The sequence below is a fragment of the Erinaceus europaeus genome, chromosome 3, assembly GCF_950295315.1.
Source record: "Erinaceus europaeus chromosome 3, mEriEur2.1, whole genome shotgun sequence".
Taxonomy (NCBI): Eukaryota; Metazoa; Chordata; class Mammalia; order Eulipotyphla; family Erinaceidae; genus Erinaceus; species Erinaceus europaeus.
In genome coordinates, this window is record NC_080164.1 from 128,652,566 (window position 1) to 128,679,367 (window position 26,802).

Here is a 26,802-nt window from a genome sequence, read left to right on the forward strand (position 1 = left end):
CACCTGCAGACCTGCTTCACCGCCTGTGAAGCAACTCCCCTGCAGATGGGAAGCCTGGGTTTGAACCGGGATCCTTATGCCGGTCCTTGTGCTTTGTGCCACATGCGCTTAACCCGCTGCGCTACAGCCCGACTCCCAACCCTTTCCATTTTATGAGAAAATATATAAGCCAGATAATATCCAGGTGGTGATAAAACAAACTGGAACTGAAACTTCAGCCTTTGAACTCTGATTTCTCACTGTATTGAGTCGCCTCTTATGAAATGGCTCAACTTGCTATGGACTATTATCTCTAGGTAAGCTTCTATAATATTGCAGTTGAGGTGATGACTCCTCTCCCAAAGTGTGAGATCTATTTTAATTTTGGTTAGGAAAGAAATGTATGCATGACTTATAATACAAGTGCTCCCCTACTCCCAAACTGTACAAAATGTCATTCCTAGGTCCATATAAGGAGACATGGTATTAAAGCAACCCGTGCCTCAAAGAAATGATCTGTGTCTTTTAAGATTTCAAAGAAGCACTCATGTCTAGGAAAACATATAAAACAAGATCTTGATAAGTCACTTGATCTGTTTCACTGGTCTTAGTCTGGGTGCTATTAATAAAAGTTCTCAGGCCAACCAGATGATGATAGGATCTAAGGAGCTGAGGACATGAGTAGATTATCCATATATTTGATTGACTGGACATTCTAATATTTGAGGTTTTTCTTGTTATTGTAAATTGGGAAGAAATTAAGAAACTTCGTAGTATGATTTGTCCCTTTTCAATCTTGTACTATATAACACTATCACCAACTTGTAGCCATTGTTTAACTGGAGCCTAGAGATAAAAACAGGATAAAACTATGTTCAACTGTGCTGTGGAGAGGGGAATGTGTTATGCTGATGTGATCAGATTGGGAAAAGTTACAACAAAAATAATGTCCTATATAATAACACATATGGTACAATCACATTATGCAAAAGACATGTACAATCATACACATATATCAAATGATCACAGTCATGTAAAATTCTATGGGTTTGTATATAACTTTTATTTAATTGCTAGAATGGTTTTAGAAAAATGTTAGGTTTACAGAAAAATGAGCCTAAAAGTACAGGGTTCTCATATGCTACCTCAAGCCTGACCATATATCTTATAATTAAGACAATTGTTATACCTGCTTTGTTTATTAGTTGTTTTTGACAGATTAAATCTTGAGAGTATCACTGTAAAAAGACTGCCTTTTGATTTACCTTTATGAAGAACTAAAAGACTTGTACTCCTCGGTGATTTTTCAAATGGCAGCGTTTGTTGAAAGTATAGGATACTGATTTGGTATACATTTGGATGAAATATAGCTGGAATTTTTATTGAAATCATTAAGCTGTAGGCTTTATGTGCCACAATTCCAAAGACAAAGTTTGTTCATGTATTGAAGAGGGGGTTCTGAATTTAGGTTCTTACTGAAATGGACCTCAAGGCTTGTCACTGCTGTTTAAACTGCAGTCCCTGGGTTGGAGATGAGCTTTAAGATCCTTACCAGGCAGTATGGTTCCTAGATTATAAATGCATATACTCAGACTATACCCCAGACTCTCTGAAACAAACTCTAGTCTTTAACATGATCTCCCCAGATGACTCATCTATATGTAAAGATAAAATTTCACTATTTCACAGTCCTGATCCTTTCCCAATTTCCAAAGGGTTGTATTAATTTCCAGCACTTCTCTGCATTTCTCTCATATATACATATATTGTTTTTATTTTAAATGATCATATTTTTTACCCCTTGTTCTACCTCTAAGGAAAGAATACACAGGTTCCAACTAGGGAACTCATAAGTTTCATTCACAAATTTAATTGTTTTCTTTCAGTCAAGAAAGCTTTGCATTGTGACGATTAGTATCTCCTAATCATTTTATGACAGACTTGACTCTACCCAGTAGTTTGTGTAAAGGAGGGAGTAGGGGCCATGATTAGCTACCCTATATCCCTGTTATAGAGCCTTGTTTCAGCATCTGTACAAGTGTGCTTAAGTACAACACAGACCATTCAGAAAAAAAAAAAAAGTTTGTCCTATGCAGGAACAACGCAGTTACATAAGTCCACACAAATTCAGTATTACAGAAAAGCTACTGCTTCTGTGACATTGCTGCGAGCACCTTGAAAGTACTTAGGAATATCCTAATTTATGCCCAAAGCAATATTAGTAATGGTGTTAATTTTATTATCATTATCTAAATAGAATATTTCAAACAAGGTAGGCTGCTACACCTGCATTTCTTTGATATGAAACTGGGGAAAATGAATATAACAAAACAGCAAACTGTTTTAGTAAATAACACTGAATGTAAGTTATCTTTTCTTATTTCCCAATGACTTCAATTCCTATTATCAAGTAACCAGGGATAGTAATGTAACGGTGCTAGAGAGAAATCATTCAGGTAAGCTGAGGCTACTCCTTCTGTTTCTCCATCTGCTAAGCTGTTAACATGAAGACATATTGACAAGGGCTCAAGGAAAACATGGAATATTTCATCAGTAAGATTATGTTGCCCTAGAGACAGATGTTAGAAAGCTGTAATGTTTAAAAATAAGGAGATAAACACATGCTTGAGGGGAAGGAATAAAACAGTTTTAGAGTTGAGAGAGAACATTAAAAGGGGGGGAGGAAAGATGAGAGGCTTATACTGGCACAGGAAATGGAAAATCCTTACTGTGTGAGTAAAAGTCTTATCTGCCTCAGGCAGTCATTACTATTAGGTAGGCATTCTTAGAGTGCATTGGGATAGATTTGTAAGAAGTGCTTAGCAGGGCTGATTAGGATTACCGAGAACAGATTTCTCTCTTGTCATGGGATAGGTAATGTCAGAGCTTTGACTTACATTCATATAGACTAGTTAAGCGTTTCAACATGAGGAATGTTATCTACCATGGCAATTCACATTCAGTGACTAAAGAAACAACATTCAGTAATGATAAGTCTGGATTTATCTGGTAACTTCTACTGTAGAGTTCAATGCATTTTACCTTTACCTATTTTTTAACTGTAGAGAAAAAAAGTACAATAGTATTATAATGATGGGTTATATAAATATTTTACAAATGACACACAGCTGCCATGCATTATGCCAACACAGTATTTTTAAACAGAAGAGTGTCCTTTGGGGCTAAAGTTTTCACACTGTTGTAAATAAAGTACAACAAAATAAACTTTCATTTTGGAACTCAAATATCCTGAAATTTAAATTTAGATTCTAGATAGTTACTTATTTGAGCTTCAGCTTTCTCATTTTTAGAGCAGGGATAATACCTACCTCCTGTCATCATTGAGAGGATTAAATTATTAAGAGGCCTATGATTGTACATAAACATTATAGGTGCTCAGGTGAATGACAAATTATGTCATTACCAAAAACCAAACTGAGATAGTTAAAAAAATTACAACTTAGTTTCTGGTTGTGCTTTTCTCTAAGTTCTGACTATACAGTAGAAGCCCTTATTCAACACTTTCTTCCACCGGGGAGGGGAAAGAAATCCCAGGAAAAGGAAGAGGAAACAGAGCACTTCTACAGAAAACTAAGGGGGATAGGGGACGAGGTCTGACTTTGTGGTCCTGACTACCCTCTTATCAACGATGAAAACCTAGGTAAAAATGACTACAACTGAAAGCAGAGAAGCTTCAGGAATATACCAATTCCTGTTCAGCATTCTATGGAGAGACAACCTTGCTAGGTTTACTACAAACAGAAGAGTGTTAGCATGGTGAAAGTAGGCCAGAGGAAATTCTGTGATGGCAAGCTTCGTATTTCTTCGACTCTTTGTGTAGTGGTCCAGGTATTCACTCATGATCACAGCAGGGTTTTTTTGTTGTAAGTTTTTGATAAAAGTTGAGCAAGAAGACATTGGTGTCACTGTGCAACAACCTCAGAGGAGATATTGCATGGCAGACAAGTTAAGCCAGGACTCAGAGGGCAGAAGTGGCTGAGACACAAGGACCTGCAATGCTGTTGAGAAAGGAAAAGAGAGCCAATAAGCAAGTAAGTTGAGAATAACCACTCTTCAAGAAAACATACTGCTTTAAACTGTGGCAGATGTTAGCAACAGATCCACAGGGTACTAGTAGCCAGTGTGGAGTTGTTTTATCTCCATGGACGCCACTAAGAAGTCAGATGATGGTATGAAGATCCAAACATGTATCTGGAGTTTTCTCCTTTCCTTGAAATAGAGACACGTGGACTTTGCCCGACACGTACAAGCCATTTCTTGTCAGAATAAAGGGAGAGGAAGAACACTGAAAGACTAAGATCAACCCCCAATGATATATTTCAAACTTCAAGAAACCAAGACTTTTTTGCTTGCCATTTTTAAATTTTACCAAGCCGAATTTCACTCAGAAAAAATGTATTTCAATTCTAAAAAAAAAAAAAAATAAGGCTATTTTAGCTTTTGATGTGCTAGATGCAATTTGATACATTTTCTTTCTATGAAAACCGGAAATAAAGTCAAAATAGCCATAATACCTAATTATTCAGAACATAAAAGTGCCCTAACTACATCAGGCAATTGGAATTAGCACCCATGGACATTTTTTTCTTTCCTGTCCTTTGAAAATTACTGTGCAAAGGGAGTCGGGCTGTAGCGCAGCGGGTTAAGCGCAAGTGGCGCAAAGCACAAGGACTGGCATAAGGATCCCGGTTCGAACCCTGGCTCCCCACCTGTAGAGGAGTCGCTTCACAGGCGGTGAAGCAAGTCTGCAGGTGTCTGTCTTTCTCTCCTCCTCTCTGTCTTCCCCTCCTCTCTCCATTTCTCTCTGTCCTATTCAACGACAACAACAATAATAACTACAACAATAAAACAACAAGGGCAACAAAAGGGAATAAATAAAATAAATATAAAAAAAATTTAAAAAAATTACTGTGCAAATTATGAGGATTCTTGATTTCCTTTATTCATTAGATGAATATTGATTGAATACCTACAGCAAATAATATGCCAGGAGTTAAGAAACAAAGATAAATGGGACATGTACCCTATATACTAAGGAGGAAAAGTTTGTGTGATGTGTGAATGGAATAAACATGCTAAAGAAAACTAACATGAGTATTGCAACCCATTCCTGAATAATGGCAAACAAAAGGACAGTGTTTTACAACTGCAAAGATGCATTATCTTTACCATTTATGTTCTATTAAGTGCTCACAGTGTATGGTAAAGGTTAACTCCATGCACAAGGCAGTTTAAACATTTTTTGGAACACAATCATACAGAAAATGCAGCTTTCTGATTAAGAATAGGAAATCAAGTTGCAGGACAGGCAGAGGCATATATAGTAAAGCATCTTATTTGTCTTCACTCAGGTTTCAAAGCTTTGGGCCAATTTTCTCAGACAGAAAGAGAGAGTAAGAGTGAAGGAAGACTCCACAGCACCAACACTGTCACGGGTACTTGGGCTTGAACCTGAGTACTGTGCATGGCAGATATTTGCAGTGGGCCTGGTGACGGCACACCTGGTAAAGTGCATGTCACCATGCACAAGGACCAGTGTTTAAAACAGCTCTGGTCTCTACCTAAAGTGTGTGTGTGTGTGTGTGTGTGTGTGTACACATGTGTGGGGGGGTAAACTTCACAAGAGGTGAAGCAGCATTGCTCTTTGTTCTTCTCTATCTCCTCCTTCACTCTCAATTTCTCAATAAAATAAAATTAAGTATATATCATTACATTCTAATAAATGTCTCAGAATAGTATGCTATTTAAAGGTATATACTTTCCCAAAAAATTACTTTTTAAATTAAAATATTTTATATTTTTAAATATTTATTTTCCCTTTTGTTGCCCTTGTTGTTTTATATTGTTGTAGTTATTGTTGTTGTTATTGATATCATCATTGTTAGATAGGACAGAGAGAAATGGAGAGAGGAGGGGAAGACAGAGAGGGGGAGAGAAAGATAGACACCTGCAGACCTGCTTCACTGCCTGTGAAGCGACTCCCCTGCAGGTGGGGAGCCGGGGGCTCAAACCAGGAACCTTACACTGGTCCTTGCGCTTTGTGCCATGTGCAATTAACCCACTGCATTACTACCTGACTCCCTTATTTTATTTTTTATTATTTATTGGGTGGTTAATGATTTACAGTGTAGTTGTTAACACACAGGTACAATTGCTCATGTCCCTGTAACTTAACGCTTATTTTATTAGGTTATAATTAAGTTTAAATTTCTGCCTTATGAAGATTTCTTAAAAGTGAGCAGTAGAAGCCTGAGAAATAATATTGTTAACATGGATTTATAGCACACAAAGAATTCTATGGTTTTATTTTTTTTAAAAAAGAACACATCATGTACTGTCTATAGAAATAGCATTGAAGATTTTTTTTTTTTTTTAAGATTTGTATTCTTGCTCTTTCAGCCATCATCTATTCACAGGATTTTTAATAGCCTCCCTTCCTTACCTACCCACCAGAAAGGACATTATATTTTATATATTGGAGAACATAAGAGTATACAATTTAGGAAAAGCCTCTGCTTTTATCAGTTACTTGCCTTAAAGTCGGTACATCAGCCATACTTGATCTACATTATACACCAATTGAAAAGTGACACTGAGTTATTTTTATTTCTTTATTTTTCTTTACTGGGGGAATTAATGGTTTGCAGTCAACAGTAAAATGCTGTAGTTTGTACATGTGTAACATTTCTGTTTTCCACATAATAATTCAACCCCCAGTAGGTCCTCCTCTGCCACCATGTTCCAGAACCTGAACTCTCTCCCCCACCCCAGAGTCTTTTACTTTGGTGCAATACTGAATTATTTATAACCCTGTCTGAATAGTCTTTCCAAATAGTATCTTCTCTCACCCCAACCCCCTCTCTACCCTCACAGAGTGCAACTGCATTTGAAATCTATGGTTTCTGGCATATCTGGGGTAAGGTTATACTAGGAATTTACCAGACCTGTCAGTCTTTAACTTTCTTCCATATTTCATTATATCATTCCAGTTATAATTAGTTGTCTCGTAAAATTAAGAACAGTCTATTTCAGTGAATGTTCATGTGAACATTTAACAACTTTTTGTTAGGATGACAGCTTAGCGACAGAAAGAATAAACCAGAAAGGGAGAACGACTGAAGTAACCTTGGTTAACTCAATATTGTCAGCTCATTGGAAATTTCTAAGATTTCACATTTTTTTCTTTTTTGTTATTAATCATCAAGCACATATTTCCTGTCAGGAGATGAGCATCAGTTTGATGGCATTCCTGCCTTAACTAGCATGTTTTGAACTGACCTGTCTTCATTGCTATGGCTCCCTAGAAATTTTGCTGTTGATGAGCACTGATTCAGCTGAGTGCTTTGACATTCAGCTTGTCAGTGAAAGCTATTTTAATCATTAAGATGCATCTCCCTTCCAAGACTGCAAACTGTTGCTGCTCATACATGCTCTTCCATCATTTGATTACTGTGGAGAGGAAAAGAACCTGAATCATTACGATTACAGAACCCAAACTTACAGAGCATTTAATTGTGTGTGAGGTACTGGGTTATTCAACACACAGGGCTTGTCTCTGAACCCGTGGCATGGAGAGGCCTTGGGTTTGCATCCCTGGTCTCCATTTACTATCTCTAGAGCAACAACCCTCACAATATTAAATATATTTCCTAACCTCTTCCCACACAATTAGATGTAATTGAACCAACCTTCCTTCTTCCTTCCTTCCTTTCTATTTTACTGCCACCTGGGTTATCACGGGGAACTTTGTGCCTGCATGAGGAATCCACTGCTCTTGGTTGCCATTTCATTTCCTTCCATCCTTCCTTCCTTCCTATCTACCTACCTACCTACCAATTATATTTGATAGGACAGAGAGACAATGACAGGAGGAGGGGAGAGACCTGCAGACCGGCTTCACCACTTATGAAGCATACTCCCTGGGGGTGGAGGTTAGGGAGTGGGGACTCAAACCTGGGTCTTTGCACATAGCACCATGTGCACTCAACTGGGTGCACCACCAACTGGCTCTCCATAATTGAATATTTCTATGACTTGGGGCTGACTCTAAAAACCTGTGTGGACCTCCTATGTGCATTAACTTCCTGTATTTGCAGGCTTAAGATATGTAAAGTTTTTTTTTTAATATTCATTTTTATTTATTTATTCCCTTTTGTTGCCCTTGTTGTTTTATTGTAGTTATTATTATTGTTGTCATTGTTGTTGGATAGGACAGAGAGAAATGGAGAGGGGAGGGGGAAGACAGAGAGAGGGAGAGAAAGATAGACACCTGCAGACCTGTTTCACCGCTTGTGAAGCGACACCCCTACAGGTGAGGAGCCAGGGCTTGAACCAGGATCCTTATGCGGGTCATTGTGCTTAGCGCCAGTAAAGGGTTTTTGATCTGGGACTCAATAATAGAATTTAGAAGAACTTGAGGACCTTGAATGTGGAGTTTAATACACACACACACACACACACACACACACACACGCAAGCACACACATTAGTATCTAGCTAAAATTTAGTATTTCTTTTGAGCACGACTTGAGGAAGATCATGGGTATGAAGGGCCCGGAAGTAAATAGTGAGGGCAAAGATCAAGTGGGGCCAGTGATGTCTCAGCAAATATAGAGACATGACAATAGAGTGCTGCTTAGTACAAGAAACCCATTCTTCAGCTTGAAATAAAGTTCAATTACAGTAATATATACATTTTTATTGTCCTTGGACCTCCACATGTGCACTCTCACAAATCCTGGTTCACTTTTGCATTCAGACAGAGAAAGAGACACACAGAGAAGACACAACAGCATCTGAGCTTCTCCCAGTGCACTGACATTCTCATGTGGTATTGGGACTTGAACCTGGGCTGTGTGCCTAGGAAAATCAGGCCATTTACCCAGTGAGTTAAATTTCAGCCTCCCCTCCCCCAAATATATATTTTAACAAGAGAAATTATTTTTTCCTTTTAAAAATGATTTGGAAAAATAGAGGTAGTTTGTTTTATGGAATTTCCTCATTCTGAAATTGCTGACTGGATCATGTTAAAATTTAAACACATCCTTCTTTGGATATTTATAACATTTTTCACAGGCCATACAAAATTATTGACTTATCATTTCAGCACTTATTAGTCATAATTCCCTCAAAAGGAAATGCCTTTTATCAATTACATTTGACATATAACTCATACCAAAATGGTAGGGCAAATGCTGGTTTATTTTATTGAATTTAGACTGGTATGGAGTGGAATGGACTTGGATAGAGTGGGATGGACTGGGATGGAGTGGGATGGACTGGGATGGAGTGGGATAGAGTGGGATGGACTTGGATAGAGTGGGATGGACTGGGATGGACTTGGATAGAGTGGGAATGATTGGGATGGACTGGGATGGACTGGGATTGAGTGGGATGGACTTGAATAGAGTGGGATGGACTGGGATGGACTGGGATACAGTGGGACGGACTGGGAAAGAGTGGGATGGACTGGGATAGAGTGGGATGGACTTGGATAGAGTGGGATGGACTTGGATAGAGTGGGATGGACTTAGATAGAGTGGGATGGACTGGGATAGAGTGGGATGGACTTGGATAGAGTGGGATGGACTGGGATAGAGTGGGATGGACTGGATGGAGTGAGATGGACTAGGATGGAGTGGGATGGACTGGGATGGACTTGGATAGAGTGGGATCGACTTGAATAGAGTGAGATGGACTGGAATGGAGTGGGATGGACTGGGATAGAGTGGGATGGACTGGGATAGAGTGGGATGGACTTGGATAGAGTGGGATGGACTTGGATAGAGTGGGATGGACTGGGATGGAGTGAGATGGACTAGGATGGAGTGGGATGGACTGAGATAGAGTGGGATGGACTTGGATAGAGTGGGATGGACTTGGATAGAGTGGGATGGACTGGGATAGAGTGGGATGGACTGGGATAGAGTGGGATGGACTGGGATAGAGTGGGATGGACTGGGATAGAGTGGGATGGACTGGGATAGAGTGGGATGGACTAGGATAGAGTGGAATGGAGTGCGATGGACTGGGATAGAGTGGGATGGACTGGGATGGACTTGGATAGAGTGGGATGGACTGGGATAGAGTGGAATGGACTTGGATAGAGTGGGATGGACTTGGATAGAGTGGGATGGACTGGGATGGAGTGGGATGGAGTTGGATAGAGTGGGATGGACTTGGATAGAGTGGGATGGTCTGGGATGGAGTGGGATGGACTGGGATAGAGTGGAATGGACTGGGATGGACTGGGATAGAGTGGGATGGACTGGGATAGAGTGGGATGGACTGGGATGGAGTGAGATGGACTAGGATGGAGTGGGATGGACTTGGATAGAGTGGGATCGACTTGAATAGAGTGAGATCGACTGGAATGGAGTGGGATGGACTGGGATAGAGTGGGATGGACTTGGATAGAGTGGGATGGACTGGGATGGAGTGGGATGGAGTTGGATAGAGTGGGATCGACTTGAATAGAGTGAGATGGACTGGGATAGAGTGGAATGGACTGTGATGGACTGAGATAGAGTGGGATGGACTGGGATAGAGTGGGATGGACTGGGATGGAGTGAGATGGACTAGGATGGAGTGGGATGGACTTGGATAGAGTGGGATCGACTTGAATAGAGTGAGATCGACTGGAATGGAGTGGGATGGACTGGGATAGAGTGGGATGGACTGGGATAGAGTGGGATGGACTGGGATAGAGTGGGATGGACTGGGATAGAGTGGGATGGACTGGGATAGAGTGGAATGTACTGGGATAGAGTGGGATGGACTGGGATGGACTTGGATAGAGTGGGATGGACTGGGATGGACTTGGATAGAGTGGGATGGACTGGGATAGAGTGGGATGGACTTGGATAGAGTGGAATGAACTTGGATAGAGTGGGATGGACTTGGATAGAGTGGGATGGACTGGGATAGAGTGGGATGGACTTGGATAGAATGGGATGGACTGGGATGGAGTGAGATGGACTGGGATGGAGTGGGATGGACTGGGATGGAGTGGGATGGACTGGGATAGAGTGGAATGAACTTGGATAGAGTGGGATGGACTTGGATAGAGTGGGATGGACTGGGATAGAGTGGGATGGACTTGGATAGAATGGGATGGACTGGGATGGAGTGAGATGGACTGGGATAGAGTGGGATGGACTGGGATACAGTGGGATGGACTTGGATAGAGTGGGATGGGCTGGGATGGAGTGAGATGGACTGGGATGGAGTGGGATGGACTGGGATGGAGTGGGATGGAGTGGGATGGACTTGGATAGAGTGGTATGGACTGGGATGGACTGGGATAGAGTGGGATGGACTGGGATAGAGTGGGATGGACTGGCATAGAGTGGGATGGACTTGGATAGAGTGGGATGGACTTGGATAGAGTGGGATGGACTGGGATAGAGTGGGATGGACTGGCATAGAGTGGGATGGACTTGGATAGAGTGGGATGGACTGGGATAGAGTGGGATGGACTGGCATAGAGTGGGATGGACTTGGATAGAGTGGGATGGACTGGGATGGGAGAGGCCCAAGGTCTGGGGTAGGGGTTTCTGGGATGAAGGACCTGGGTCAAGGAAGACAGAATACCTGAGACAGATTCTAGGAGGTGGAAGCGGAGTCTTCTGAGCCATTGTGGATGTCGGTGCTCTCCGTGTCCTCGCCGGGTTCCTTGCTGTCACCACCACTGTCGTGGGGGGCGGGGGTCTTCTGGCAGGTCACCGCACAAGCGGAAAGCGAGTTGCCCTGCATGTCCCGCGTCTCCCTGGGCCCCGGTACCCGCTCGCCTCGCCTCTCCCTGGGCTCCAGCAGCCGTCGCCGCCGCCTCAGCTGCTCTGCCATGTGTGCGAGGTCCCGCTTCATGGCATAGGCGTCTTCTCCGTCTGCATAGTATTTGGGCTCCACCTCACTCACCTGAAAGTTGAGGGTGTTGGAATAGAGGTGCAAGGCGGCCCGGTTACTCTTCCTGACGTGCAGGGACACGTACCTGGCGCTGAAGTTCTCGATCATGGCCCGGGAGGCCTGGTCCATCAGCTTCTGGGCCAGGCCGAGGCGCCGGTGCGAGCGCTTCACCGCCAGGGACGTGATGTGTCCATGGGGGACATCATCTGTGTCCTCCTCCATTTTCGCCAGGACGTAGCCCACGATCTTCCCGTCCTCGTCCTCGGCGACATAAGAGAGCTGAGGCCAGGAGAGGCCATGGTAGAAATAGTATTTCATCTGGTAGTTCTCAGGAAGGCAGAGGAGGTTGCAGTGTTGCATGTTCATCAGGTCGTCTGGTCGGGCATTGCGGATATTCATAATGGTGGCAGGGAACAGTTGGAGCCGGGCTGGGAGGGGAACAGAAGAAGAGATGACTGTCCCGAGCAGGGAACACTGTTGACTTGGGAGGCTTGACCGCAGCAGCCCTGACACCGCGCCTGCATGGAGGCGGTTGGCGGGAAGGTGGGAGGAGCCGCAGGCAGGGCCCGAAAGGAGCTAAACTGCACCTGGAACTGCGCCACCTAGACCCAGCCAATGAGGGAGCAGCCTCTGTGCGCATGCGTGAGGAGACGCAGAGCATTGGGTAGCGGCTACATTATGAACTCATGGACTTTTGGACTTTGACCCCGTTGACGTCAATTTTTGTTTCTTTTTATTTTGGGTACACTTTATAGATGTATGGTTTATTTTTTACCAAATTAAACCCACACAACCAGAATTGAGGTCAAAACCAGAATTGTTTTTAATTAGTGATTTCATATTGATACAAAAATTGTAAGATAATAGGGGTATAATTCTATGCAGTTCACACCACCAGAGTTCTGTGTGCCATCCTATTAGAAATTGCAGTAGTTCTCCCAAGTCACTGGTAGGAGCTGATTATTAAAACTATCAATATATATATATATCCCATTTTTTTAGTGGTCCTGTGCAGAGTCCAAATCTACAGGTCAGAGAGAGGGGAGGGAAATGAAACAGATAAGAAACATTGGCGCACGGGAGTCGGGCTGTAGCACAGCGGGTTAAGCGCAGGTGGTGCAAAGCACAAGGACCGGCATAAGGATCCCAGTTCGAACCCCGGCTCCCCACCTGCAGGGGCGTTGCTTCACAGGCGGTGAAGCAGGTCTGCAGGTGTCTATCTTTCTCTTCCCCTCTCTGTCTTCCCCTCCTCTCTCCATTTCTCTCTGTCCTATCCAACAACGACAACAACAATAATAACTACAACAATAAAACAACAAGAGCAACAAAAGGGAATAAAAAAATAAAATATTAAAAAAAAAGTAACATTGACCCCATTCTGTGAAGGGAACCCCAGCACTTTTGTTGGGGTGTTTTTACATAGCGATTTTTGGCACATTTCCCTATGAATCTAGATTCATCACCCAGTTATTCAATTATTTGTCTTTTTGGTTTGCATCAGTCTCTTCCCCTAATCTAGTCTGGGAGAAGGTCAGGTATGGAAATTTTCCTGTTAAAATTCTATTGAGGGGCTGGTGCGGTGGTGCACATAACTATGAACACACATGTTACAGTGCATAAGGATCTAAGTTAGAGCCCCAGTCCCCAACTACAGTGATAAAGCTTTTCAAGTAGTCAAGCAGTGTTTCAGGTGTCTGTCTCTTTCCCTATCTCCCATACACTTTCAATTTCTTACTGTCTCAAATAAATATAATAATAAAAAATTAAAAATACAATAAGAATAAAATTCCTTTGAATATCTTCTCTACTCTCTCCCTTACCTTTCCTTCATGAACCCCAATAACTCTGATGTTTGTCTTTCTGATAGAGTCTGCCATTTCTAGAGAAATGCTTCATTTTTTCTAAACCTTTCCTCTCTAAAACGTGGCTGTGTCTTCTAATGCTGATATTCTCTCTTCCAACTGATTAAGTCTACTTCTGAGGTCTTTTACCTCAATCTGGACTGCATTCAATGTGACCTTTAGGCCCTGCAGTTCTGTTTGAAGGGTTTTTTTTTTTCTTCTTTTTTTTCTTTAGCTGTACTTTGTAATTCTTTGGTAAAATGATCACTGAGTCCTTGAATCTTAATTTTAGTTTCTTGAAGTCATTTTATAATGAGTTTCTGAACTCTATTTCTGTCATTTCTAGTTCTATGTCTGATTATTTGGGTTTTCTGTCATTGATCTGTGTATTTCTGTTTCAGTATTTAATGTTCTTTTGTTGTGCCAGCAGGAGGTAAAGTGTCTTAGATTTTGTTTCCATTTTTATATATCTTGATCAGGAAGGTGAGATGGTATCCTGAGTAACTAGCCCAGTCAGTTTTTCTGATATCAATATAGTCTTTCTGACGATGTTCCAGCCTCTGTGGGGCAGTAGCATTGGAAACTCAAGAAGTCACAATTGTAAATTGTTGAGTTTTTACATGATATTTTTTGAAAAAGTTTTTTGTTGCTTAAACTAGGACCCAGAGTGATGCAGTTCAGCCTCTAGCCTTCCAATTTGGTGCCTGCCATCCCTGATCACTGGTTTTTAGTCCTGGGAATGGTTCCCTTACACACTTTCCATCCACTAGCCACTGTGTCTTTACTCACCTGTGGCTTAGTGGTTTTTTGTTTTTTTAAACAGCTGTTTCTTTGACTCAGACCCAGAAGTGGTGTGCCTCAGCTGCCACTCTCCCAGTTTGGTGCCAAACATCCCTGAGTCCAGCCTTTTAGTCCTAGGAATCTTTCCCTTATTCTTTTTTCTGTCCACAGGCCACACATGTCTGTACTCACTTGTGGCTTGGTGAGTTTCTGAAGAAATCATGGTCATTTTTTGTTTGTTGACTTTTCAGGTGATTTACATTGCTTTTCCAAGTTGGCTGGGGACAGTGAAAAGCCACTGCTGCCACTCCATTGCCACACCTCCTAGTTCACTGCTTGTGAAGTATACTCCCTGCAGGTGGGGACCATGGCCTGGAAACCTGATCCTTCAAAATGGTAATGTGTGCAGTCATCCTTTCTGGGACCCTCCCACCAGAGAGAGAAAGACAAGAGAGAGAAAGAGAGAAAACCAACAAACCACAGAATTGTTCCACCATCTCTGAAACATTGCTCACTTCTCCCGTGCTTCCATATGCTGACTAATTTATGTATCTTAAGAGAAGAGGTAGCATTAAGAACTAGTATTTGGCATTATGAAAAACAATTCTGCCTCCATCTTGATTTAATCAATTACAGCCATCCCTTGCCACTTCACTTTTCAACTCTTGGCTTCACTCTGTAGCAGTTTTTTTTTTAAAAAAATACATTCATTAAAAAGTTGATTGAAACAGTAAAAATGATACAGCATGTGCTTGGCTATCTGAGTTAATTATACAACTCTGTACTACAATTAAAATTAAAATGACTGTGTATGGACTGTAGGCCTATGTATTTGAGCACCCCTCAAATGCTTCAATGCTTCAAACACACACTCATTGTGTGTGTTTGAAATCAGGTGTGGTGAAACCAAGCCAATCAGAGCATGTTTCTCGCATATATGCTTCTACATCACTCACTATTCATCAGAAGCATCTTTGCTTTTGTAAGTGTTTGCGATTTCTGAGAACCTCCTTTATCTAAACCCCACAATGGCTCATAAATGTGCTGCTGCTTCTGAGCCTTCTGACAATGAAACTATGCACCACAGGAAGATGCTTACCACCTAGGAGAAAGTGAAACTCTTGGATATGATCAAAGAGGCCAAGAAAATCATGGTGATTTCCCACCATTATGACTTGAATGAGTCTACCATTCACTCCATCCTTACAGTTAAAAAAAATATTTGTGGAACAGCTACTGTCTCTTTCAACAGGGAAGCAAAGATAGAGAGGGGTGTTACTTTATGTCTCAAGGGCTCTAATAATGTTAAAAACCGTATTTAGAAGGTTTTAAACAGGTTTTCTATGCTGTAACTACAAAAATATTCAATTTATAAACAAAGAATATGACTTCGAGGAAATTCACCTATCTCGGTAGAGTCTGGAACTCACTAATCGAGATAAATGAGCAACAACTGTATTTAAATGTGATCTTGGGCAGACTAAACTTTTTAGAGTTTTCTCCTCTAGAAGATGGAAATCAGTTTATGTACATGAGAGCTTCATGCAAAAGGTTATTATCATCATCAAATGTATGTATTTCTAATGAACACATCACCTTAATACTATAACAGACAGACATACTTGTTAAGGACAAAAATATTGGTTATTGTTAAAGAACAAAAATAAGGAAATAGAAAATACATAAGATAACATATATTTTTATTGTAACTTTGATATAAGTAGATTTTAGTAAATTAGTAATAGAATAATAAAAAGGAAAGGCAACAATAGTCACTACCTTTTGAAGGAACACTAGGGAGAAAAATAATGTAGCTCATATTTTCTCAATTAATTTTTTTAATTTGTTCCATTGTTATAAACCATCCATCTTTAAAGTTCCACTGTTTTTCCCATAATCCCTTTGGAATATTGCATGCAACCAAATGCTCTTGATATAAAATTACTTTAGGAAATCAGTCCTACTATTATAGAGAGAACTTAGGCTGCCAAACTCCTGTATAAACTGCTTTTGATTTCCTGATATTCATCTGTTTGCCAGCATTTGTAAACATTGCTTATAATCTCCATATGATATGGAGATTACACTATCACTTCAGCATGTGTTGATTCACCTGGTGCTCCTTGGGGTGGTAGAGAATGAATCCAGAACTTTGAGCAATATTGCAATGCTGCATCATCTAATTTTTTTATTTGTTTATTTTTTAGAGAGAATGAGACAGAGAGGAAGAGACACTGAAGCCCCCCTCCACTATTTGGGTTGTCAACAGTGTTCTCATTTAGTGCTGGAGTTCTAACCTAGGATCTGAGGCATAGTGAGGAAAAGTACTTTATCTGCTGAGTCACTCCCTCAGCCTCTTTATTATTGTTATTGTTCTTGTTAGCCAGAATTCACCAAATGAATTCTTTCTCAAACTCAGGGAGAAAATTTAGCTTTGTTTTTCAAGTGTGTTCCTTTGAGATGAAATTTTAATATTTATGCCAAATACAGTTTATTGCTGCATTGGACCATGTATTATCTTAGATCTTTTCTAGTTCTATAATTCCATGGAAATCATTCTACAGGGATAATATCTGGAGTGGGCTAATGGAAGTAAAAATTAACTTGGATTCACTAAATGAAAACCACTTATAATTAAACAACAAACAACAATGACATTAAAAATATTTTATTTTTATTTATTTATATGTTGGATAGAAAGAGAGATGGAAGGAAGGGATACAGAGTAAGGAAGGAAGGAAGGAAGGAAGGAAGGAAGGAAGGGAGGGAGGGAGGAAGGAAGGAAGGAAGGAAGGAAGGGAGGGAGAAAAAAAGCAAGCTGTAACACTGTTTTACTGTTCGAGAAGTCTTCTCTCTGCAAGTGGAGGTTGGGAGTTTGAACCCAGGCCCTTGTGCACTCTATCAGGTGTGCCACTGCCTGGCCCTGAGTATTATATTTTATGTGCTAAAAATTGCAGAATTTTCTGTTTCCTTTTTCACTGTTTTCGTGATAATTCTCTTCAGTAAATACTTGCATTTCCAAGACACAACAATAACATATATTCAGTACAACTGTTATCTACACCTATTTGTGTATTTCTGGGGTAGAATTAATTTACAAAGTAGAATATGATAAAGTGTCTGAAAGTTTAGGGACACATGAAAATCCTTGTTAGATAGTTTTGCGAGTGAATCTTTGTAAAATCTGATTTAGCATTGCTTTGTTATACATGAAGTAAATATGAGTATATCTAGTCTCAATTGTATGTGGCTGACAAAGATCTAGGTTAAATAACTTGTTTTAGGCATAGAGGTAATCAAATGTCACACTACCTTTATCTTTGGAGAAGTAAAACTCAATTTAGAAAATTTGTGTATAAATTAAGAACTGACTTGTTTTTCAATATTTCATTATAAAGATTCATAAATTGAGATCTGATGGAGTTTCTCTGGATCCTTATAGATGTAGGGGTCCTGATTCACAGTTATAAGACCAATAATTGAATATTATGAACACAGTTGTGTGTTTCAACTGGGTAAATAATTTGGCCATAATCATTTTGCCCATTAATTACAAGTTTTTGAATTATGTTCTAATCAATCTAAAAAATGTGAAACATGTTTAATTTTTTTCTGCACTGATTTTCTGCCTCTTTCTCACTCAACGTTACTATTGCTTGGATTTTCTCTTGTCTTCATTTCCTCAGTGTAGCACAGATTGAACATGCAAAGCATACAGCACAGAGAAGAATGTTGACACTTGGGTCACTATTCTCCTGGGTCACTTTGCTAATCTGCCTCAACTGCCATCAATAATTAGGGTGAAGAGATGACTACTATCGTGGCTGTGACTGCTGTTGCTATATTTAAATGCACTAGGAGAGCAATACATTATTTTTTTCCACTTAATGAACTTATTACTTAATTTCTAATCTAGGAAGACAAGAGGTTAACTTTCTAGAGTTGGGGTACTCTTTTATATACTCTTAGTGGTTAAATATGTCTTTCATATAAAAGGATGTTTAGAACATTTGTGCAGAATTGAACAATAATAAATACTTATGTGCTCAACACTCTACCCCCCAAAAGGCTATTACCAGGATGTTTGAAATTACTGTTATATTTTTCTCTCCTTCTATCACCCACCAAACCTCCAATAGGTTATCTCAGTCATTTATGTTAATCATTAATAATTTATATGCCCTTAAATGACACATCAAAGCTTCTTGTTTTATTCATTATGTTATGCATTGTGTTGTTTCTTTCATTTGTATTTTTTCTTAAACCATCTCTGAGATCCAGCCACTAGTATTTTTTATTTGATGCTATTGTGCTTCAGTATGTGTATAACTGTAAGGAAATAATGTACTTGTTTATTTGACACCTGTAGAAAATTGGGTTCTTTCTAGGTTGTTTTGTTGGTATTCATTTCTTTTGTTTCTTAAAATGTCTATATTTATTTAATAAAACAATAGGAGAGAGAGAGAGAGAGTAAGTACATGCATTACTCTGGTACTTATGGAGTCAGGCATAGACTCTGAGTTGTACCTATTCAAGTTCTGCACTCTACCACTGAAGCACCTCCCTTACTTTATCTCTTTCTTTCCTTTCTTCTTTTCTTATGAAGGAGTGTTTTTCCATTTTTACGTAACAAATTACCACAAATTTAGACACTTAAACCAGTGTAAATTTCTTATTTTGTAATTTTCTGGGTCTGCAGTCTGGACACAGCACAACTTAGTTATGGTTCTTTGATTAGAATCTTACAAAAAAGTTGATTCAAGATCAGAATCTCCTTTGAGAGATGCTCATTCAAGTTGGTAGGATTTAATTCTTTGAAGTCAGATGGAGGTTTCCACCTTCAACTGCAGACTTTTCTCACTTTCAAGAGGCTGTCATCCTTCCCCTGGCATGTGAACTATTCCACAGCATGTCAATTTGCCTAGTCAAGGTCAGCAAAATAAATATCTCTATCTTTGAATCTCTTATACTCTCTTTTTCAGGGTCCCTTACTGGGTCACACCTATCAAAAGTGATATTCCTTGTGATTAACTTCAACTCAACTAATCAGAGACCTTAATTCTGCAAGTCCATTTTGCCATATAATGTACTATGGTGGTAATACTTTCATCATTCACAAATCCTGTTCAAGGTGAGGATATTATATAGAGTATTATTAACTGAGGGTGGGAATCTTGAGAACCACCTTAGAATTTTGACTACCACACAAATGTTTCTGTGAAAGAATGCTCCTAAAATTGTTTCTTGCTTATTTTCTTATGATTTCAGTGATGGAGTGCTTTCCAGCTCTACTAACTTTAAGCTATTTCAAAATGGTCTTGCAATCAATAGCAGAGAATACCAGTAAAGCTACCATTTAGAATAAATTATTTCTCTTTTTTAAATTCAATTTTAAAATTTAAAATTTAAAAATGATAATGGTGGGAGAGTGTGTTGCTTTAGACCACTGAAAGAAAATTTTACAAAATTTTTGTTACTGAAAACTTTTGTGTATTAAGATTTTTAAAAATTTTTAATCAACTTTATTTATTTATTTATTGGATAGAGACCGCCAATAGTTGAGAAGTATATCTGAAATAACTTAAATGATTTCCCTATTGATCTTAGCAATTGGGCTTTTTGTTAGGTATCTTGTTTTTCTGGGCATTATGGTCTTAATAGACTGACCCAGTCTTTTCCTGCATGTATCTCGGAAAATGATAATGGCAGGAGAGTGTGTTGCTTCATACCACTGAAAGAAAATTTCACTAAATCTTTGTTACTGAAAACTTTTGTGTATTAAGATTGTTTTTTAAATTTTTAATCAACTTTATTTATTTATTGTATAGAGACAGCCAGAAATTGAGAGGGAAGGGGGTGACAGAGGAGAGAGACAGACAGACACCTGTAATACTGCTTCACCACTTACAAAGCTTTTCCCCTGCAGGTAAGGACTGAGGGCTCAAACCCTGGGTCCTTGCACATTGTAACATGTGTGCTCAACCAGGTGCACCATCTCCGGGCCCCTATATTAATACTGGTAAATCAAACATAAAAGACTTTACACAGGTTTGGGGTTTAACAAACAGGAGGTTTATTCATAAAAGTCAAAATGGAAAATAGGCAAAAAGAAAAAATTAGTTAAGAGAAATGGTGGAAGTCATGAATCCTTCATCTAGGATATCCAAGTACTAATACCAAGCAATGAAGAGATCAGGAAGCTCAATCAGGAGTGATACCAGTGAGCAGGATGAACTCTGTGTTGGAGAAGATCCAAAAAAGGGCAGGCTGCTCCAGGTCCTTGCTTATATAATCTCTTGTACCCACAACCCCTTGTGAGTTTGTGCCGGTTCAGTAGAGCAACTGCATAGAATGATTTGGGGGTATAGCTCCGTGGCAGAGCATTTGACTGCAGAATAGAACAATTTTATATGTGCCTGTACCTAATAACAGGGCTTCAAAATACATAAAACAAAAATTTATAGAGCTGAAACAGACAAGCCCTCCAATATAGGTGAAAATTTAAATATCTTGCTCTCCATAATTGATGGCACTTGTACACAGAAAATTAATATGTAGAACACTTGTACAGTACTGTCAATTAGCTTTATGCAGTTGGATTTATAGAACAGTTTACTTCCCAACAGTAGACTATATAGAGGACATGGTAATAAGCGAAATAGACCACACTCTGATTTATAAAACAAGCCACTCTGGCAAACAAGGGAAATGGAGAGAGTGGGGAGTTCTCAGAGTCTTGGTGCATGATGGTGGAACTTTCTAACCTAAGTTGGGGGTCAGAGTGTTCTGCATACACCTGTCTGCACAGGGAGATGAGGAATTGTACCCACATGTCAACAATGATACTATATACCATTAACCCTTCAATGAAATGATAAAAGGTCAATACATTTTATTTATTTATTTATTTATTTATTTATTTATTTATTTATAATTACATGTCTATAAGGGTTTGAATCCACATCATTCCCACCACCAGAGCTCTGAATCTTCAGTCTCCCCACTGTAATCCACTACACTTCCCCTAAGGTTGTAGATAAGGCCCAATCATCATCTCTACAACTGTCTGTTCACATTTATACATAGTCCCCCCCCCTTTTTTAAAGGACTGAAATATTACATGTGCTGGCTCTGACTTTAGTGAATTAAATTAGAAATCACTAACAGAAGATACTGAATAATGCCCCAACATTTGCAGCTATACAGATGTTTCTGAATAGCCTGTGAGTCAAAGAAGAAATCACATGGCAATTATATAGTATTTTTGACTGAATATGATATATTTTTTAAAAAGATGTCAATGATATTTGTAATGTTATTGTCAGACCAGGTAGTAGGTTTACAGAAATTTGCTTTGTTATTATGCTGTACAGTTTGTATATATTACATCTATGTATCAGTTTACACTATAACTATATGATGAAAATAAATATACAATTTCTGAAATAAATATATGCAACATAGTCCACTAAGAAAGACTGTATAGACATGATCCAAAGTGAATTGAGACTAGATATAATCATAGGATAGATTTCATGATTTTTTTTAATGAAAATGACTTTCTAGGCTATATTACATAAATTGATTTGTCTCATTTTTGTTTTTATTTCTAATAATATTGAACCTTTAATGGCACTTAAGAACATACCATATCCCATGCTTTTTACAAGTTCAGTTTTCTGTAGTTTTTGTTAAAGAATAGAAAATGAACATATGGGCTCCATGCAGTTGTTTGTATCATTAGGCATAAAAAAAAAATCTGCAGCATCTGCAATTTCTTGTTTTAATTAGATCCTGGAGCAATGGTTGCAGCTGAGCCACTTATTGCTTCCGTAAACCAGAGCCAGTAAAGGAGAGGTGTAGTTCCTAACGTCCTTTTGAAAGGGAACATGATTACAATAGCATAGGTGGGACAACTCAGTGAGGAAGTTGACCTCTGCTTTAATGGAAACTGAAGAGAAGTAGCATATTCAACTTCTAATAGCAATAAATACAACAATGAGGACAGAAACATGTCTAACTAATAAAAGGAAGAAAGACATAGGTTTTACAACCATCACCAACCCACAAGATACTTTTAGACGTCAGCCCTAATTCAGGTGTTTTTTTTTTTTTTTTTTTTTGGCCTCCAGGGTTGTCACTGCAGGCTCAGTGCCTGCACTGAGTGCCATCCACTGCTCTTGGTGGCTATCTTTCCCATTCTTGTTGCTGCTGCTGCTGTTATTGTTGTTGTTGTTGGACAGGACAGATAGAAATAGAGAAAGGAAGGGAAGATAGAGAGGGGGAGAGGAAGATAGACACCTACAGATCTGCTTCACCCCTGGTGAAGCGACCCCCACCTCCAGGTAGTGATTCAGCTGCTCTAACGGGGATCCTTTCTCGGGTACTTGTGCTTCTTACTATGTGCTTAACCCTGTGTGCCACTGTGGACCTCTGATTCAGTTTTTATCTTAATAAAATGTATAAATAAACTGTGTAAATTAACCTTAAAGATTAATTTAATGTGAATTACTTTCTGGAATTTTGTTTGTGTGGAGGATTTCCTTGAGCTGTGTTCCTCATAAGTATACACTGAATCCTTAACTTAATTGATTTTTCTTTGGTATCCTTACGTTTTTCACTATTGGCAATGTACAACTAATATTGGATGACAGTGTATATAGTCTTCCCCAGGCATCCATTTACCATACAGAATGTGAATTGCTCAAAACCAATAAGTGTATCTTCTTAGTCCTTAAAGATTAAAGTGTGAATAATCCTTCCTTCTTGCCCTTATTGGCAAATGAGTGTTTTGGATTCAAAAAATTCTTTTTAATAGTGATTAAATTATAAAACTAGAATTTTTTTTGCTGTTGGCTATAAAACATATATTTATTTTAAAAAAAATATTGACTTTAGCTTAGACTGGTATTTTTTAAATATTAGAAGGGGCTAGAAAAGCATGTCAGGTTTATGAAACTGCTTGTTTGTGTAAACCTATAAAGAGTAGAAGTCTTTAGCAGAGGGTTGGCTTAAAGCACTTCATTATTTTGAATACCCAATTAATGTCCATACTTTCCTACAGCTCACTTTTATGTGGGGGTTGGTCTGAAATGCAGTATTTTATGCAATAGCTTTGTCATATATCAGTGACGATATTAACAGTCTAATGCTAAACAGGTTCTGAGGAAATGAAGAGGGAAAAAAATGACTTACTATATTTACCCAGAAACAAGATTCAATCTGCCACTGTATTTAATGCTATATTTTTCATTATCTCACAAGCATATGTTGAAACCGCTACAGATGATGAAGTTAGCTGCTGGGCAGAGTTATCATCAGTGCTTTCCATCTTTATTTTAACAAGAGGAATGAGCAAATTGTTTGTGACCTTTGTCAAGGGCTTCCTGGAAGATAAGACACCTAACCACAAAATCACTAGCCCAGAGCCCTGTTGAATATGCAAAACCACCTCTCCTGGAACTAAATGCCTTATAACAAAGGTATCTTTTCTATAGCTTATCTTTAACAAAAGACCTAGTTGTTAAAGTTAAAAATCTATTTACCTTTTTTGTCTTTAAAAATATTACATACTGGACCAGCAAGATAGCAAACCTGGTTGCGTGCTTGCTTTGTTATGCAAACAACCTAGGTTCAAGCTCAGTCCCATTGCACAGAGAAGCTTTAGTGCTCTGCTGGCTTTCCCTATGACCCTTCTCTACCTTAAAACAGTATCATGGCTAATATTCATTAGTGGCCTTGTTGAGTTTATAGAAAAACAAACAAACAAAAAACATACTTCCGAGGCCAGGAGGTGGCACACCTAGAAGACTGCACATGTTACAGTACACAAAGCCCCGGGTTCAAGCCCCTGACCCCCACCTGCAGAGGAAGTTTCATGAGCAGTGAAGCAGGGCTGTAGGTGTCTCTCTCCTTCCATCTCAATTTTTCTCTACCTCTTTCTGAAGTAAGTAATACATACAAAAAAGAAATAAAGAAAGAGAGAAAACGCGCTTCCTTCAGGTCAACACATCCTTAAATATAGTAATGCCAGCGGCCGCTTAAGACATTTGTAGGACCAAGCCTATAGGGTTAGTTGGAATCACCATATCTAAATAGCAGGTATAGCATCTATTGATTGTTGTAGTGATAAGCTATTACTCAGTTATCTCATATTCTGTACTCTGTAGCTAAATTCTGTGGTTTTCTCTCTTTTAGAGATTGTCAAACTGGGCAGGGAAATGCAAAGTAATTTACATAAAACAATCCAGTTAGAACTCAGATTAGAAGGTTCAGACAGAAAAAAAAAGAACGTTTGGACAAAGGCATCTGACTCTGTTTGTTTATTACTGTATTCTAATCTGAGCTGCCAAATTGTTATCTTTTGGATGACCCTTATTATTGTGTAAGTGCTATATCTGGTATTTCTGTCAATTAAGAGGAAATAGGAGTGTGAAGTGTTTGGCTTTGTTGCACACAGTTATTCTACTCAATTATAAGAGCAATGGATAACCTATTTTCCTGTAGGAAGATAACAGTTCTATTCTAGAGTTACCATAACCGATCTCCAGCATGAATATATTTAGACATATACTCAGTCATACCTGGAGATTGATATGCTTCACTGCACACACACACACACACACACACACACACACACACACACACACACACACACACACACTAGTACCAGGATTATCACTGGGGCTCAATAAAAGTCCACTGCTCCTGGTGACCTTTTTCTCTTAATTTAATAGGACAGAGATAAATTGAGAGGGGAGAGGATGATAGAGAGTGAGAGAGACATCTGTATGCTTCACCACTTGTGGAGTTTTCTGCATGCAGGTAGGGAGAATATGCTTCATTTTGTAAAGATTTATTTTGTATTAGTGCTACAGGGGGGAAGGAGGGAGGGAGGGGGAGAAAGAGAGAGAGAAAGAAAAGAAGAATAGTGTATCACTCTGATATATGAGAGAGAGACAGAGAGAGAGAGAGGAGAGAGGAAAAAAAAATTCAGTGTAACATTTTGTATATGTAACTTTGGGGAAGACCCAGGAGTATTAAGAATGCAAGTTCTATGCTCTACCAGTTGAACTCTTTTATCTCCCCAGTTGCAAAATCAGCATATATATATATATATATATATATATATATATATATGTATTATCTACCAGTATATAGTTGATATAAAATAAGTATATATGTCTATATACTAGTATATACTCATATATTACTATATTATACAAGCATTTTTATATACCTGTTATATATAGATATATATTTTATATATTCTCAAACTCATATCCTTTTGATTGACAGAAATACCAGATATAACATGTAATAGTTATATACATGATACTCCATATAATAATAACTTATATAAAATATATAGAGGTAAGATATAGCATGATAATTAAAGACATAACTTGGTTTCTGCTTTTACTAACTAGCCATATATTAATCACTCAATCTTCTTATAAATTGCTTTCTTAAAAATAACAAAGAAAATACGTTTTCACTGAAAAGTAGATCATAGTACTTTTAAAAATTGCCACATGAGCCACTCATTTTAAAATCAGGAAAAACATATCACTATTTCATTAACATCCCACTCATTATTAAGTAGAGATAGTTCAGCCTATGTTGCTTTGATTTTTACCCAAATTAAATGACTAAAGCCCCCTGACACTGAATTTCAATAATTTAATTTTATGTATGTGCATCTGTTAGTTGAAAAATTGAATATACACTGTCAAAAATTTTAAAACTGAAAGCTGTTTTGCAACATATTTTAAATGGAAAAATGGAATACAGTGTTATTCTCTTAGCTTGTTTCATTCTTGTTTGTTGTTTTTTTTTTAGCTTCAGCAAAAAAAAAAATCCTGTCACAACATTAAAGAAATATGGACAGTCTTCAGCAGTGAAATTGATAATGAACAAAAATGAAAATAAAGCCACAGCTAATCATAAAAGACATGGAAAGGCCAACAAATAAGGATATGCAAGTGAGGGAAATATATAAGTAGACATTTATGTAACAATGAATAGTTGTGACTGTGTCATCCAGTCCAACTTGGCAGTCATACAGGCAATGATATACAAATGATGCTTTCCTAGTACAGGCACTCTTTACAAGATTAATTCTGAATGGCTTTGTCTAATTTGCAGATGATACCACTTCTCAGCTCTCTTAAATCTCAGATCACATTTTCCTGATTATCATTCAGTTCTTATCTGTCCTAGCATCTTAAGGGCTTCCCACGCCTCTCTATGTATTAGTTACCTTCTTCTAGAAACA

The 26,802-nt window shown here is 38.7% G+C and overlaps 1 protein-coding gene across 1 annotated transcript; it reads right to left on the bottom strand.

The window, feature by feature from the left end:
* Positions 1 to 1,327: 1,327 nt before the first annotated feature.
* NAA11 (N-alpha-acetyltransferase 11, NatA catalytic subunit) lies at positions 1,328 to 12,427 on the bottom strand. Its single transcript, XM_007518505.2, has 2 exons — positions 11,593 to 12,427; positions 1,328 to 3,998 (listed from the first exon to the last, which is right to left on the bottom strand). Exon 1 carries the CDS (start codon positions 12,301 to 12,303, stop codon positions 11,605 to 11,607), a length of 699 nt encoding a protein of 232 aa, XP_007518567.1. The 5' UTR covers positions 12,304 to 12,427; the 3' UTR covers positions 1,328 to 3,998; positions 11,593 to 11,604.
* Positions 12,428 to 26,802: the final 14,375 nt, after the last annotated feature.